The sequence below is a fragment of the Coturnix japonica genome, chromosome 1 (assembly GCF_054131305.1).
Source record: "Coturnix japonica strain WE chromosome 1, WE-NBRP24, whole genome shotgun sequence".
In the NCBI taxonomy this organism is placed as follows: Eukaryota; Metazoa; Chordata; class Aves; order Galliformes; family Phasianidae; genus Coturnix; species Coturnix japonica.
Window position 1 is genome coordinate 151841857 of NC_140663.1, and position 16855 is coordinate 151858711.

The 16855-nt window shown below is 40.8% G+C and overlaps 1 protein-coding gene across 1 annotated transcript; it reads right to left on the reverse strand.

Annotated features, from left to right (window-relative positions):
- Window positions 1–553: 553 nt before the first annotated feature.
- On the reverse strand, window positions 554–7883 carry LOC107308114 (snaclec bitiscetin subunit beta-like). The gene is made up of 6 exons (XM_015851737.2): window positions 7694–7883; window positions 5959–6050; window positions 4005–4219; window positions 2260–2391; window positions 1121–1256; window positions 554–871 (listed from the first exon to the last, which is right to left on the reverse strand). The coding sequence occupies exons 2-6, from the start codon at window positions 6014–6016 to the stop codon at window positions 789–791; spliced, it is 624 nt and encodes a 207-aa protein (XP_015707223.1). The 5' UTR covers window positions 6017–6050; window positions 7694–7883; the 3' UTR covers window positions 554–788.
- Window positions 7884–16855: the final 8972 nt, after the last annotated feature.

The following is a 16855-nucleotide window of genomic DNA, read 5'->3' on the forward strand; positions in this document are numbered from 1 at the left end:
CCCCTCCCTGCTGGCCACCCCTTTTTTCACGCAGCCTAGAACACAGTTGGCCTTCTGGGCTGCAAGTGCACACTGCTTTCTCATGTCCAGTTTCTTGCCCACTGGGACCCCCAAGTTCTTCTCCGCCAGGAAACTATCTAGTGATAGATCATATTGAGAACTTAGAAAACCCTAACCATGAGAGCAAGATTTTGTTTCATTTAATGGGGTGTCATCCTATCCAGTCTACAAAGTGATCACCTCCTGGGCCCAGTGGTACACTCATGACTTCTCCCTGTGATTTGGGCCTCATCTTATGACTATCCCTGTTTCTTGAACTAGCCATTTATCTACTGAAATATTAAAAATATTCAATTTATTTTACTTGGATCTATCTGACACAAAGAAAGGAAAAAATATCTCGGATTTAAAATGTATTACTTGGCATGATTAAATGGTGAAATGAATAAAGTTTTAATGCATGATTGGTAATTATTTAATAATTAAAGAGCTCTTATGAATATTCTTGAACACCCTGTGGAAAAGCTAAACGGTACGCTGATTTCATCAAGCATTCAAATAAAATCAGGATTTATTTTAATAAGATCATTATAAAGATAGTCTGCAGGAAGATCACCATAATAATGCAAACAGAACAGAAATGTCACTTGCTACAATACCTCTTCTTTTTTAGTATAAGACCTTGATTTTTCCATGCAAAAGATTTTTCTGCACTAAAGTACTTCAGGTGAACTCAACTCCAAATGCTGTGGCAGCCAGTTGGGTTTCATCAGTGGTTCAGTGATAGGTTAACGGCGTTCAAGGCTTTGTTTGTAAGTGCAGATGAATGGTAGCCTCTGGCTGCAGGGGGAGCTGTCCCAATAAGCCCCTCCTGGAAACAAAGAGCAATCACAAAGGAATATTAGATGTGATAGAGAACCATTTCACTCCTGAGATGAAATCATTCAATCTCAGCTTGGTCTCCGGAAATCCATAGTACATACATTGAAGGTTTGAGCAACATTTTAATAAGATGGTGCTTTCTCTTTCTTATCCTGGAAAGAGTTATCCCCTTGAAATGTCAGAAGTTCAAGATCAAAGTAAACTACAGGAATCATAAACCATCCCAGGTTTTCCTTACCTCCAATATTGACCATCAGACAAAGTTTAAAGTTAAGCAGACTGTTAATTAGTCCTCCAACAGCATTGAAAATGGATGTCAGAGGCCTCTGGACAAAGGTTATCAAAGATCCATCACTCCATCTCAGTGACGAACCCTGCAGTCAAAAAAAGAAAAACTTCAGAAATCTAATGGGAACTTCAGGTTGCTTTTAAATTCTGAAAGTTGTTTGGTACAGTTACATATTTACTGATATGGAAAATGGACTGAGTGGGGACTTTCCTCCATACGGTTGTCAAAAGAGTTATTGCTTGTGGGGATATCATTGTTCTGTAGAACAGCATGAATAATTCATTTTCAATTCTGCATTAGATTAATTTCACCTCATCCTCTGTTTGTGAATTGTGCTCAAATAAATTGTAATTTTCTTGAATATATTTGTTATTCAGAACAGACAATAGTACTCATGAGTAATTCATTGCAGGTAGGTGACATTCAGGTGTTGAGATGCTTGGGATGGACGCACTGGTCACTCATGCACTCTGCTACATGCTGAAACTTACAGAATCGAGTTTTAGCTTCTAAAAGGCACTTACAAGTCAGAAATTCACTTGCTTTTACCATTCTAAAATGCTAATTTCAAATTCATCATACCAGCAAGAGCACTGGTAGATTCATTGGCTGGAATACTGGCAAGAGGACATTCAGAACAAATCCATTATAATAATCTGAATGAATGTATCCATCTATAGAACCAAGTTGAGTCTACTGACCAGGTACACTGCTAAACTGAGATTAAATAGAGAAATTATTACCCACCATCCATCCTCTTCTTTGAGGTTTGTACCTCAGCTCTCCTTCTTCAGGGGGAATTTAATTGGAATATGACATTAATGAGAGTTTATCCCTTCAACCTTTTTCCTTCCAGCTCCTATTTTTTTCCGAAACCATTGAAAGAACATAACAGTAATATTGAATACTTCTCTTAGTTTTGATGAGACTGAAATTATTTTGTATGGCAACAAAGGGAAGATCTCCACTTGAAAACAAAATCTTGTTTTTGTTTTTGTTTTTTTTTTTTTAAATAATAGGTTTATCAGTTGAGTCCTAAAATTCTTTTGACTGTTGTTCATTTTCATTTCTGGTCCTGGCATACTTGCCTTTTGGTAAGTTCCCCCTGTCCAGAACTGGGTAGTCTGTTGTACCTCAGAAAGCCTCCGCAGGAATTCATTCTGTTCTGCACTGGTGATGCTGGTTAGGTGACCTCCTATAATTTTAGCCGAACATGTTTTCTGTACGGTAGAGAGAGTTAAACATGGGAAATATAAAATGGCTTCAGCTTTTTCATGACAAGATTTCTGAATAAAAAGTGGGCAAAGAAAAAAATGTAGAAAGAATGATGAGGAGATGGAAAGAGGCAGGCAATAAGAGAAAGTCCAAGAAAGGGAAATCTAAGAGGAGTGGAAATTTGAAGTGACAGGGAAATCCATTGAAAGTTTGCAGTTTCAAATAATGAAAAATCAAAGATAAGATAGAAAAAGAGAGGAACAGGGAGAAGAGATGCTCAGTGAAAGAAAAGGACAACGGAAACTGAGTGAGTAGCGTCAATAGTGCAACCAGTTGTATGGGCTTTCTGTACTGCCAGTGGTAATCAGGAGGTGTCTCCAAACTGCAAGAAAGAAACTGAAAGGAGATGGGTTCAAGTGGCTATCACTGGACAGAATTTACTGAGCAACACAGCATAGGTACCTCTGTACTTTTGATAGCTACACTTGGGCAAAATGCACTGTACAATGAAAATAAATGCAAAAAGACTGATGAGAAGAAAGGGAAATTTCAGGGCACCTGGTCCAAATAGATTCTATTTACTACCTTTCTTCCTCATCCCTCCAGCCAGATGGGAAATGGAGTAGGCAGGAACACTGCTCCATTCTCGAGTTTCTCTAAACTCAACTCCAAGGACTTGATTTGCATTTGATGCTAAAGAAGGATAATTTCCTCTGCACCTTGAAGCAAGACAAATGTAACTGGTATTTAGGCTCAGGGGAAAACTCTCCATCCTGAGGCATTTAAATTTCATAGACTCTTGTAGACAGGGCTTAAGAGGAATATGACATGCCAAGGTAAACTTTTATGGAAATGTTTGTTTTAGTCTTCAAAGATACAGCATCAGGTGCAGGGTTTAAAATTATAGGGCTCACTTGATTTCTTCTGAGCAGGCAGCAAAATGAAGTCAGAATGTATTTTAGGAAGCATCACAAAGTGGAAAAAGGATTTGATGAATCACAGTTGAAGGCCAAACCCAGTAGGGATGGTGCTGTGTGCCACAAGGGAAGCAGAGGGAGAAACGTTTCAACTGTAACTCATCACTTTGGTGTCCTCTTACAATCAACAACCCCAAGGAATCCCCACAGCTTCTCTTCACTGGTGTATTTATTCCCAGACTGCCCAGGTAAGTGGTGGACTCACCACTCCTGGAGATCTTCAAGAAACGCGTAGATATGGTATTGAGGGATGTAGTGGGCAGTAAGTGGATGGCTGGACTAGATAGTAGAGGTCTTTTCCAACATTTATCATTCTATGATTACAGATTCTTCATTTTAAAGCATGTGGAAAATAGACCCCAATCTCAACTCAACAGCGATACAGGAAAAGAGGAGAAACAGCAACTCTATATCTATGTTCCAAGCAGGATGTTGTTAACTGTGGAAATATGTTATTTTATGAAGCATAGTACAACCTGTCTCATCAAGAGCACTGAAATGAGTATCAGGCACCTTTGGTCAACACTGGTACATGACAGAAGCAGCAGAAAGGGAAGGAAAAAGAGTTAGGCACAAGAAAGGTAAATGTGAGAAAAAAAGGGAAGAAATAATAAACACTCCTGTTTTGAGCAACCCAGTACCTCAGCTTCCAGCCATGTCATTCTCTCTTGAATAAGCATGTAACAGTGACCTCTGTAACTAATCCAGCCTTTCTGGCATAGGTTTGTACAGATCTTCTTTGCAGGCGGGTCTTCTTGAGGTGGCCTAGGAATTACGTTATTTTCAGGCTTAACTCCACCAAAAAAATTAAACAAGAACCGAGCATTGCGATGCTTGGCTGTGGAGTTGCCAGCACCTGAAAAAAAAAAAACAAAGAATAAACTCAAAAGTCTCACTCATCTTTCCAGAAAAGGAAGTATTATTTCCCTATAATATCTTGAATCAACTAAGCTGAGTTCAGCATCTCACAGGGATGTTCAGTGAAGTGAAACTACAAAGTGAAAGGCATTCGGACACTTTTTATCATTATTTCCTGATTTTTAATTTTTTCTTTTTTTTTTTCTTTTTTTTTTTTTCTTTTTTTTTTTCTTTTTTTTTTTTAACAATAAATGTAAAATATTAGTACACAAAGAGCACTAATTTAGGATTCAAATGCCATTTAGGTTATATGCAGAATTAACTTCCTGTTGTCATTACAGGGTCCAGCGGGTGCAGCAGTACTTTAGCAGTCTGTTCCACTATGTGGTGCAATGCATCACATTTGTGGATCTGTCCCCTGGAAACACAGCAGCAGGTTCAGCAGGCCAGCTCTGAAAGGTGTGCAAGACTCTGTGGATTCCCAAGAGTCATCAGCGTGTGGCTTGACTGGCTTGAATTGGAGTGTATTAGTCTCTCTTTGCTGGGGAGAGCCTATCTCTGTAAAAGTAATAGGGATTTCAGGCTGGTTCATCACATTGCTTCAGAGGAGAACAAAATACATCTGTCAGACCTGAATTAAGATGGATTTTGTTGAAAGTTCTTGGAATTGATTTCTTTCCACTTTCCTTATTGGTAAGTAGTCAGCAGAGTTGGGTTCAAGTTACAAAATATCATTGATTTCTCTCCCCAGACCACAGATGATTCAGCTTGTAATTTCCTCTACAATTATAGAGCAGGTCTCCTTAGAAACTACTTGTATCCATTCAAAGTTTCATCTTGTGGAAACCACATTTCCCCTCTCTTTGGGCAGATGTGCTTGGCACTAGTCCAGACCAGAAAAAAAAAAAAAAAAAAAAAACCCACAAAAAAACAAAAAAGGAGGGAGAAGGTATGATAAATATTTTCCTCCCATACCCTCTTTTCTGCTTCCTGAAGGGAGATTCACAACATTACTGTTCCAGATCTCTCTGAGTGCTTTTGCTTTTCTGGCCAGCCCAGTCTGTGAGGCTGGCTAAGGTGCTGCTCATGCCTTCTCAACAGGAATATCTAGCATGTTGCAAGTCTTTATCCTCTAAGACAGAACAGGACACAAAACAGTGTCTTCTGCCCTAATGTAGTGTCATGGTCATGCCACCAAAGCCTAGCCAAGCCAAGCTGATTGCACAATTGTCTCTGACTTGGCTAGCAGTTGTACATTGCTTCTTATGTAGAACTTCAGCAACACTCAGGGGAAGTCTCCACCTTCTCTTGGCATTCTCTGTGACCTCTAAAGTAACCCATCCCTGCGCAGGGAGTCCCTGCCATGGAAAGATTGGCTTCTGGGTTTGAGTGAGAGGGTCAGATAAACCACAGGACCTGGTCTGGACAGATAAATCACGGGAGCTAATGACAGTTTGCAGAGCTTTGCAAGAGAGAAGCTTGCACTGTGGCAAGGTCACATGCAGAGTGTCTCTAACTTCTGTTTTTTCCTCAGTACTTTTCTGAAAAGGTCGAGATGACATTAACTAATTTTACACTTAGAAAAACACCTCAGCTCTTCTTCTTTAATGACTGTGAAATAAGCCTGTTCTGACAACAGAGGCCAAAAGCTGAAGCAAGGAGGCAGATTTTATATATTTTATATATATATCCTTTTTTTACAAGATCAGACATACAGCTGAATCACGTTAAACTCACCTTCTGAGCCAGAGAGAGCTAAGGCTCCAAAAAGGAGAAAAAGAAACAGATGGGTCATTGTCAGGAGACCTGCTGGTCCTGCTGCCTGTGACCTGTAAAGAGCAGAAGGTGGTCAGTGTGGTACTTAAACGTTGGCGGAAGCTGGGAGCAGGAAAGATCTGCCACCCCATGAAAGATACTTGTAGCAATGTATTTCACTGCACTGGGGAGAATGTGCTCGTGAGATGGACTTAGAAATGCATGGCCTGAAGCATTGTGGATCAAAAAGTTTAGCAAGTGACCTGCAGTGTATGTCCCTGGGGTCAATACTGCTGCCAGTACTTACGAAGATCTTTGTTAATGACCTCTGTGATAGAAGACATTGTACCATCCTCAACTTCACAGATGATTAAAACTAGGAGGAGCAGTTGACATCCCAAATGGTTGTGCTACCCTTCAGAGGGATCTCAATAGACTGTATTCTCTGTTTAGGTATAGTGCTGGGCTCTCCAGTACAAGATAAACACGGGTGTAGTGGAGTGAGTTCAGCAGAGCCACAGGGATAACAAATTGACTAAAGCATCTCCAGTATGAGATGAGAAAGATGGGACTGTTCAGCCCAGAGAATAGAAGGTTCTCACAATCTACCTTATTTTTGCTTCTTTCTGCCTACTTTGGTAATGTGTTTCCTGCTCCTTTGCTTACACCATTTATGTCAAAGTCATTATCTCTGCATCACTTCAGAATGTTGTTCAGCTCACCAATCAAAATTTTTTTTTTTTTTTTTTTTGGTTAGAATTCCCCCCATCTTTCAGCATAGATTTTCTCTTTGCAAACCGTCCCATTTCTCATTTGCTTTAGCGCACACATGAAGAGATAATTATCCACCTTCTCTCCTCATTCATTTATTCATTTTAACCAATTTTCACATTTCTTGTTTTAGTAAATCAGCTCTGAAGCGTATGAGCAGAATGCAGGAGAGTGAACAGAAAGTAAAACAGTCCTGGCATTTGTCAGGGATGACTTGTAGGGAAGGTGCCACACAGTTGCTTTGGCAGAATTAAAAGAACACCTCCAGAGCTACTGCAATGTATACAAGCAAGGATGCAACAAATAAGGACAGAATTGATGCAGGGCTGAAACCAGCAGCAGCAGAAGGTTGAACTTCTATTCATTCAATACTGTGGACAAAAGGTAGAATAGACCTGAAATGCCATTGCTGTGAGAAATTGAGAGATTTTGATGGACCTCAGATTGAGTTAACAGAAATCACTTGGTTAGTAACTCCTACATAGAGCAAATGAAAGACAGTCCCAGTTTGCACAGATTTTGACCTTCTCTATGCTACAAAAAACCCCTAGAGTGATTTCATTTCAATTGTTGTGGCTCTGGATTGACAGTTGAGTAAAGAAGATTGAAAGCATGCCTATTGTGAAATTGAAATCACACCTATTGCATGGAAAAGCTACATCCGTAGTGCTAGAGATATAGAGAAGGTGTAGGGAATAGATAACAAATGAAAATGGTACCTCTGTAAAACAGAAAGTGGCAGGTATGTATAAATATATTTCCATATAACATACACACTCATATATACTCATGTATAATTGTAAACTTGTGTAAGCATACATATACAGGCATAAAGATAGAAAACAGCTATGCAGACATATTAAAAATGTTAAATTAGCATTAAAACCCACCACCTTTTCTAAGAAGCTGGGGTGGTTCTAAGAAAAAATAGTAAAGAGTTAGATACCAGTTTATGGATGTGCGTTCTTCTCTTTAATTCCTTCCTCCTCTTCTCTTTGGGGGAGAAATCTTTGTCCTTGAGGTATTTATATAATGCCAACTTTTGCTAGCACGGTTCTTTGCTCTGGTAAATGAAACCACCTCCAGTATTATCCCTGACAGCTTTTGCTGTGGGAGTGTTTTCCCTCAAACATGGGTGGGTGGGATCTGTTTCTCGCCATATTGGTGTACATTAATTGAAATGTCTGTGTGTCTTAGGGCCTTAATCTGAAACACACCCTTAATCTGGGCAATTATGTGAGAAGTCACATGGGTCCGCGGGGCAAATTCCTATCTCAGCACCAGAGGCAGTGGGGCTGTGCCCCCCTCAATGAGGGGCTGAGAGGCTTCCATGGAAATATCATCACTGGACGAAACCTGATTGCCCTGGCATCATTAAACAGTGTGTAAACATGTTTTCTATGGCTAGACAGGTGTGTGGATGGAAGTATCACTTTAGCAATTGTGTGCGTGTGCTCTGTTTGTCTTCTGTTGTGAACAGGTATCTGTTCATCCTTGTGTTGGCTGCAGGGCAATACCTAATGGGGACTTTGCATACACTATTCCTGAGGGAGTATTTTTACATAAGGCCAGTATTGAGTTCTGCTAGTAAAACAATGTTTTATGGGACAACGCTGAGAAGCTTTTCAAGCTCTATTAAATTTACATAGGCTCCTACCCATTTCTTAAATCCTGTTCAAACATCCTTGTGTACAACAAATATCATCCCTAGTGTCTGAAAAAAAAGCCCTGACGCATAGTACACATTTACACTGATGCACTTATATAAAATCCAAATATTTAGTAAAGAGGTTGAAATGACCTCCATTCTTCCTCTATACAAATACGGTCCTACCATTGCTAGGCCCAGAAAAAATATCGACTCCTTAAAATTGTTTTTCACTCTTTGTCAGATGTGGGATATATTTTAATGAGGACATTCTTCACAGACACCACAGGCTGGAATCCAGGTCTTTCTTAGGATGGGTGATGTGGCTGGTTTTCATGAGTTTGCTCCACAAACGCCAAGATCCAAGAGCCCAGCTTCTTGGAATGCTTGATGGAAGCCCACTCGGCCTCTTCACTCAGTACTGTAGGTGTCTCAAGAAATTCTCTCAAGAGAATGACATCTAAAAACACATTGGGAAACACTTTTTAGGTGAACTTCTTTATGTACTGACTGCAAAACTGTGCTTGACTTCAGAAAGCTGCTTCATCTTCCTAGTAATACAACGTAATATATATTCTCTCTCTTTGGTGATGGGCAGCTGTTGATGAGGATTATTGTGCTAATCCTATAGTACGAGAGGAAATATGTGATCAGCTTTTTATACCCACAATCTCCATAAAATATTAAATATTAAAGAAGTTATTTATACAAAACAGCAGTCTATTTGCTACAGGTATATGCATAACTCCTACAAGTGCTGATAGATTTCATCACCTCTTTTCATTTTGTCCTTAAATAATGTATGAATTAATTGTGATCATACCCCAAACATTCATTACCTGGAACTATTTGCTGGATCTTTTTTGACAAATAGTCCGTGTGAACAGCTGTATTCCAAATGTCCATGCAGATATGTAAGCCATGCTTTATATGCCATTCTCTTGACTCGAGGAAATTATCAGTAATAAGGTTTCAGGTTGTGGATTTAACATCTGATTTCTATGAATATCTTACTTACTGGAAAGATAGTGCCATGTTTGTTCATTTGTTAATATATTTGTGCTATAATTTGTACAGAATCATAGAATCCCTTGAGTTGGAAGAGGCTCTAAAAGGTCATCTAGTCCAAGGCTACAGGAATTCGAGGGTCACACCTGAAAATGCGGTTTTTAGATTATCAAGTTCTTTAGCAGACTTTACAGCCCACAACCCCTGAAGAAAACCAGTTGGACATTGCAATTCCATTGCATTAAGAATTATCTGAGACTTCTCCCCTCTACTTTAGCAGCGCAGATGAAGCTGGTTTGCTTGAATTACAAAGAATTTTGATTGGACTTAGCTAGAATCTTTCTGCCTTCATGAAGATATCTGTTTGCTCTCCAGTTCTCATAGCGTGGACACGCTCTGTTTCCCAAAACCACTGTCTGATGTTAGGATGCATGATGCTACTCATTTGCAGTCTAGCTCTCAGCAGCCCCATGAATCCACGCAGAGATAGTTTTGAAGGCTGAGCAGGAGTTTCGCTGGGAGAGTCAGAACAGTCAGTTGCAATGCAAAACAGCAAAGATGTGGTCAACCGAAACAGCAGTGCAATGGCTGAGGTTGTGCAAAACACTTAGATCAGTTCCCAGAGCTCTCTGTCACACTTTCTATCTTCTCCTACTCCCCCTTTCTCTCTCCCCCCTCCATTCTGTGTTGCTAGGATATGTGTCAGCAGAATGGAAATGATACTGTTCCTGGGGAGAAATGGAATTTAATATTAATACTATCTCCCGTGGAAAAGTGAAGGGTGAGTCAAAAATGAATAGAGTTTGTTTTATATATGAAGTCTTTCATTCTGCAAGGTAACTGAAAGCACAGCACCGTGAATTTAATGCTACCAACTCCGGTGGCTGTGTAGTCAAACACAGCAGGCTTTGTGCATTAAGCAGTAAAGTCTCATTAGCTGGAGTTTCACTAACAAAGAAATAGGGGAGAAATGCTCATCAGAGCATTTTTCTGTTGGCAGTATTTGATCTAGGTGTCACAAAGAGCTCTGAATGCACAGTGGGCTGAAATCAGGTAGGATCACCTCAGTTAAATGGATCCAGCTTTCCTCTCTGCTTTTCCAGCCTTCTGCGGCTTCCTGTTTCTTTGTATTCCACCTCAAAATGCAGCTTCCTGCGCTCTTCAGCAGTGACCTCCATGTCCATTTTGCCCTTTTTGTTTCCAAACAAGATGGTTTAATGCAATTTAAGATGTCAGGATTTGATGGTCCAAAGCTCAAAGCAAGCAGCTTTGTCTGTTCAAGTAAGAAAGCTACCTCTGCCCTTAGAGACCTTTCTGTCATCTCTCACTGTATTTGCACTGTGTCGTGCCATATCCTGACAATACGTCCCGCCAGATGCAGTTATAAGGAGCTGGTTCTTTCCCATACTTCAGTTCCCCACGGGGAAGGTGGTGTAAATAAATAAGGATGACAGGATCTGCATCTGAGATTGTTAGTTGGATTGAAATTTGTGTATTCTCTGAAAACCTCTGTAGGCTTCCTCCAGGGTGAAAATGATAAATCTTTTCAACTCTGTACCACATCTAACCCTGTTCCTGGTGTATACAGTCCTGTTTTCTGCCTCATTTTAGGGAGAGACAGGCATTTCTCCTTAATAGTTGTCTCCTGCCTATCAGTTTTTACTTCATTCTGAAATACAGCTGATCTTCCCTTTTTGACTATTTACACGACCCTCGTGTTGACTGTGAGAAAATAAATGAGTTGAAAGATGTTAGGCTGTTATTAGGACCTTGCTGCTGTTTGACACCAGACAAACACGGCTAACTTGGGGTGTCAGTTCCAGAGACTGTATCATCCTTGACTACCATCAGTCAACTGCAGTAAGGAAGCCTTTCCAAAGTTCAGTGATGTGATGGCTGGATAACACCAAATAAAAATTAGTAGTAAGACACATCCTGCTTCACAACAACATCATTTTGGTTTGTAGGCTGAACGCTTTTGGTAGCCAAACCTACTGAGGTATGCTCCATCCATGGAGACATTCAAGATCAGGTTGAATGGAGCTCTGAGCAGCCTAGTGGGTGGCAACTCTGCCACAGCAGGGGGGTTGGAGCTTGATGATCTTTAAGATCTTTTCCAACCTAAGCTATTCTGTAATTCTGTGGTTCTGAGATTCTATGATTCTGTGATTCTATGATTCTATGAAGTAATCCTGTGCAGCCCTGAATGCTGGTGGGTAGATATACCCACCTGGTCAAACAGAATCATCAAGCAAGAGGCCACTATTCTTCTGAGGTGCTGCTTTCCCTGCTTGTGGCCAGTCACAGGCAAGCATAAAGGGAAGAGGGGGTGAAAGAACAACAGATTTGAGGAAAATAAAGTGCTCTGTGCTTGTAGGATCAAACACAGATAGTCAGTCATAGATGGATGCTTTGGGCTGGCAGGTCAAACCTCACCAGCTATCACTCTGGTTACTGGCTCACTTCCCCAGTTAACTGTGTGGCCTGGTCAGCTCTCTTCCTTTCCCAGACTGGGCAAAACTGCCTTTCTCTCCTGGCTGCAGTGCTGTTGGTCTCAACTCAGCTGAAAATTTGAGTGTGTGACTGAGAGAAATGCATTTCATTGCATTGAATGCAATGGAAATGGGAGATCTGTGTACTTTTTGGTCCTTATCCAAGTAGAGGATGTTGTCAGGATGATCTCCAGTGGGCACCTCTTGGCATCATTGTGATTCTTCAGGCCTAGCAGTTCCTTGCTACTGGAATGGAGTATATACAGACCGATCCCTGCCCCTTCTAGAAGTGCTCCTTTCTTCCTTTACCTACTTGCCTATTTTTTTCTTTTTCGTATATAAAAAATGAGATGAACTCATCCCTTCATTATCTAATCTCATTACTTCCAGTATATCTTTTAATTAACTCATTTCCAACTTCAAGCAATCTCTATACACTCCTCGGGGTTTTCCAGCTGGAGGGTTTTATTGGCATAATTCAATCTCCCTCTCCTCCTTTTCCATCTTTGCTGCCTGTGCTCAGTGTTCAAGACTAACAGAGTATTTATGAATCTCTGCATGCTTCCCAAGCTAGTATTCCCAACTACTGTAAGCCTCAGTCATCACTGGTCATGCTTGTAGAAATCAACAACTGAATTTAAGGAATACTCAGCTTTACTGGCTTTACTGAGATCAACAAAACCTGGCAAAAATACTTTACAGCTTTCTTCTTCCTGTCCTCATTCTTGGACACGTAGTCCCCAGCCAGTGATGAACTATGCTGGCATTATTACATACTGAGAATGGAGCTGCTATTTTTTGGGCTGCTGCCATCTGCCACCCCAAAGTGCCCATCATTGTGGAGGTAACAAAGGAGATCTCTAACCAACACTGTGTCACAGAAATAAGCTCTTAGTGATTTTTAAATGTTTAGAAGTGTTCCAATATATCCTTCACTCTGTACTTTTCTTTTTTGTTTATATTCTCTGCTTTATCTAATAAAATCCCCTGCAAGAGAATAGTGAAAGAAGAAAAAAATATAAAAGGAAAATCCCATTCAAAACCATGTGAAATTACTTTTGATTTAGATGCAAATTTGGTCCTACTGTTCACAGATTGCAGTGTGCTGCCTTTCTCTGACAGGATCTGAAGCAAAGAAGGCAGAAGTGTTACCTCTACAGTACCATGAAACTTAATGACAGCAGGTCTATGAGGGAAACACTGCACCACCACCATGTGCTCAATCTCCGGCAGCAGAGCTCAGTGGGTAAGTGCCTGCTGGCACGGGTATGTACGTCACTAACCTAAAGCAGTTGGAGCCTAGAGGACAAAGCTGGAGTTGGAGAGGAGGTTTGTGGGCTGTGTAGTCACCACATACACACATACAAATGCACACAGGGTAGGAGGACCTTGTGGAATCTTAACACTATTGAAGGGATGGAAATTATGACTGTACCAATGGGTCCAAATTTTGTACTTCCAGCTTTTCATATTAATTTCTTCACTGAGAAACTGCCCCCTTCCACTGTCAGTAGCCATAGGAAAGTTAAATGCAGACAGCTGGAGAGTAAGCGCACAGATGGGCTATTTGTCCTGTCCATCTACTTGTTCCATAGCCATCGTGCCTATGTAGCCTTTATGTCTTTTGTCTCCATGCTCTGTAGCTCAGTGAAAATTATGTATCCTGGGCTCCAGGGAACCACTAAAGTAGGGTTACAGCCTTTCTCTGAAAGAACCCTGCCAGCTGAACCTTCCTGGAGACTTGCAATGACATTCCCTGGCATAACATGAGTTCATCTAATACCAGCAATCTGGGTATCACCCAGGGATGGTTAGATCTCATGCAATTAAAGATTACTTTACTTTAGGACAAAATAGCACTGGTTGCACTATTTAGATTTCTAGGACGGGATGTCGATCTGCAGTGCACCGAAAGAAAGAGAGAGATGCTGAATGTTGCCCGTTTTGTTCTCCTAGCTAAGCCCATAACCTTGATATTTTAGACAAGTCTGCTACTACTCTCATGAATCATGGCAAGAGTATTGCCACATCACCAGGAAATTCTGGCTGTTAGCAGAAGGCTCAACAGAGAACAGTATCTTCAGGCTCCATCATTCAGACTTGGCAAATGCCAGTTTTCTTTACAGCCTTCTGCTGCTGTGACGAGTGCTGCAGTGTGTGCCTGGCTCAACTGGCTTTACTGCACTACAGGAGCCTTCTTCAGTACCAGCGCCCATCTCTGCAGCAGTTCTTGTGGCATGTGTTCTTGCAGTCCACTTGGACAGCAGCAATCACTGCACATGCATATTTGTCTGATGACAGATTTATTTCCATATTCCCCCACCTGTTATCCAAGTCACATTACCCAATAGGTCAAGTTTTACATTTCCTTCCTGAGAAATCCCTGAGCAAAGTCCAGCTAGAAAGAATATCTCAATTGAGGGGTTCAGCTGGCTCTGAATGAGGCATTGTACAGACAGTAATCCTAGGTAAAGATATGTCTGACAGCCACTAAATTCTCTCTGACCATCACTTTCTGTTGGATTATTCTGCCTCTGGTGAATGTAATCTTAATAGTATTAACCTGTATTATTTTTCTCTGTTCTACCATCATATGGGAATTCGTATAGTTTAAGTCCTACCAGGCAAACACGGCGAATTCTTGTCCTTTACATCCATGCTAAATAATTGAAATGCACCTTGGCTTAAACAAACAAACTAACAAACAAACAAATAGAATCTAGGTTGTTGTTTCTAAACTGTGTGTTTATATGAGCAAAAAGGAAAAAGACAGATTTGTGACGAGCAGTCCGGAAATGGCTTACAAAGACAGCACAAAACTGTTCCCATCTGGCCATGATGGTGATTTAAGCTGGGATTTTCAAAGGCACCTGATGTAGTGAAGTGCCCAAAACCAAAAGGCTTTGCCAAATTTCCACACTTTAATGTGGAATGAAGAGCATCCTGCATGCACCACATCTGAAATACTCCACTCTGAAAACTTTCTGGGTGTTTTGCTGACCAGTTTTGTTCCTGTTTGGAAGGGAGATGACTTGGATGGTGTCAGTGTTTTTGCTTTCTCTCAGCTCCCCCAGTCATCTGTAGCGGTAGCAGTACTTCATTCTGTTTGCTCTCATTTCAAGGTCTTTGGTGTGTGTCAGCAAGTCTACGTAGGCTTGGCAGGGAGAGAGATGTATTAACTGTTCTGCTGCATTATTCCCCTGGAGCCTTTCTGGTACCTTTAAAAAAAGAAAAAAAAGGATTTTTGTCTGAAATCAAAACCAAGAAACAGAATAAAGAACCTTCATCCTGCTTCTGAAGCCTCAATGGTCTTACCATGTGCCTGGACACCTTGAACAGTACAGCAGCCCGTCTAGTCATAGAATCATAGAAACATAGAATGGCCTGGGTTGAAAAGGACCACAATGATCTTCCAGTTTCAACCCCCTGCTATGTGCAGGGTCACCAACCACCAGATCAGGCTGCCCAGAGCCACAACCAGCCTGGCCTTGAATGCCTGCAGGGATGGGGCATTGTGATGATTATGAAGCAAAGGAATCCAATAAGGTGAGATTTCAAACCTTGTCTCTCAGTTAACAAGTACCCTCAATAGACAAATGAAACAAGATGAGGTAGGTATACATGATTCTGGCAGAAACGTGTTGGAGTCAAGTGTCACAAAGCCAATACTGCTGATGGCTTTACTGTTGTTGAACAATGAGGAGGGTGAATCTAAGAGCTGGTGGCACTAAATGGCACCTTTTCTCACAGCATCTTTTCTGCAAAAGGAACTGGCACATCCGCAGTTCGTTAGTCAAATATTTTTCATCTGTATTGCTTTCAGAGAAAAATGGGGCTTCAACTAAGAAAACCCAACAACTCGGTTTTCCATGGAAATTCTTTGACTTGTGAGGTGTATTCCCACCACAAGTCTTAGCTTATGTGGAAGACAAGCACATATAGCATAAACTGCTACAATACAGAGAAAATGAGCCATTGGGGCTTGGCATGACAAAGTTCATGCATGTGATTTTCTCTCAAGAAATGTCTATGTCTGGGTTGAAAACGAGGCCCAGCTTTTTAAAATGAAAAATAAACACTTCCCAAAGGAGAAAAATAAGCTCTTAACAATTTTAATTAATTTTGTAATTGCTCCTGCCCCCAAAACTGAGATAGCTGGGAGCACGTACAGGAATACCTCCAGACACTGTGCTAACAACCTAATAAAAATATTTACTTACACTGACTTTGATTCAATTAGTGATTTATTTTAATTATCTGACAGAAATTAACTACCTTTCTTTATTAGATTCTAAATAAAATTAATTTAATTCTACTGACTTGAATAACTCACAGAGCAAAATTGTGTGAAGAGCTGAATATTGCCTGGCGAGGGGTACAGACTGTTCAGCTCCTTGCATAATGGGACCTTCTGAAGGGTCCCCTCTCCATGGACTTGCTCTGCATCTCCCCAGCCCTTGAAAGGATCATAGACTTGTTGGGGGATGATGAAATCTCTGTACAATTATAATGGATTACTAAAAGTATCAGAGTTGTTGTAAATAAATCATTATATCAGGCTCATTTAGCCAGAGTCCTACCCTCAGATGACTCGTAACACAATCCCAGCTCTGAAAGTCAGCCATTCCTTCACAATTAGATTTATCACTAATCAGAAATGGAAGCTTTCCCTGCCAGCTCTGAACTGAGCTTGAAAATGGGGAATTGGGCTCCAGCCTCAAAGCTGTATTTATTCATTTACTCAAATCTAAAAAACCACCCATCTGCAAAGAGTTAGGTGGCCTAACTATTAATTAGAATATATGGTGACCACCTCACAGTGTGCAGCATCCACATTAACCCAGCCATCTGGTAAATCATAGCAGCAGGAAGTCTACTTTCACCTCCTTGTCCTTTGGCAATACACCTTCCATCCTCCTCAAAAACTCCATTAGGTTCATGGTTTACAGCAGCCGTGTCC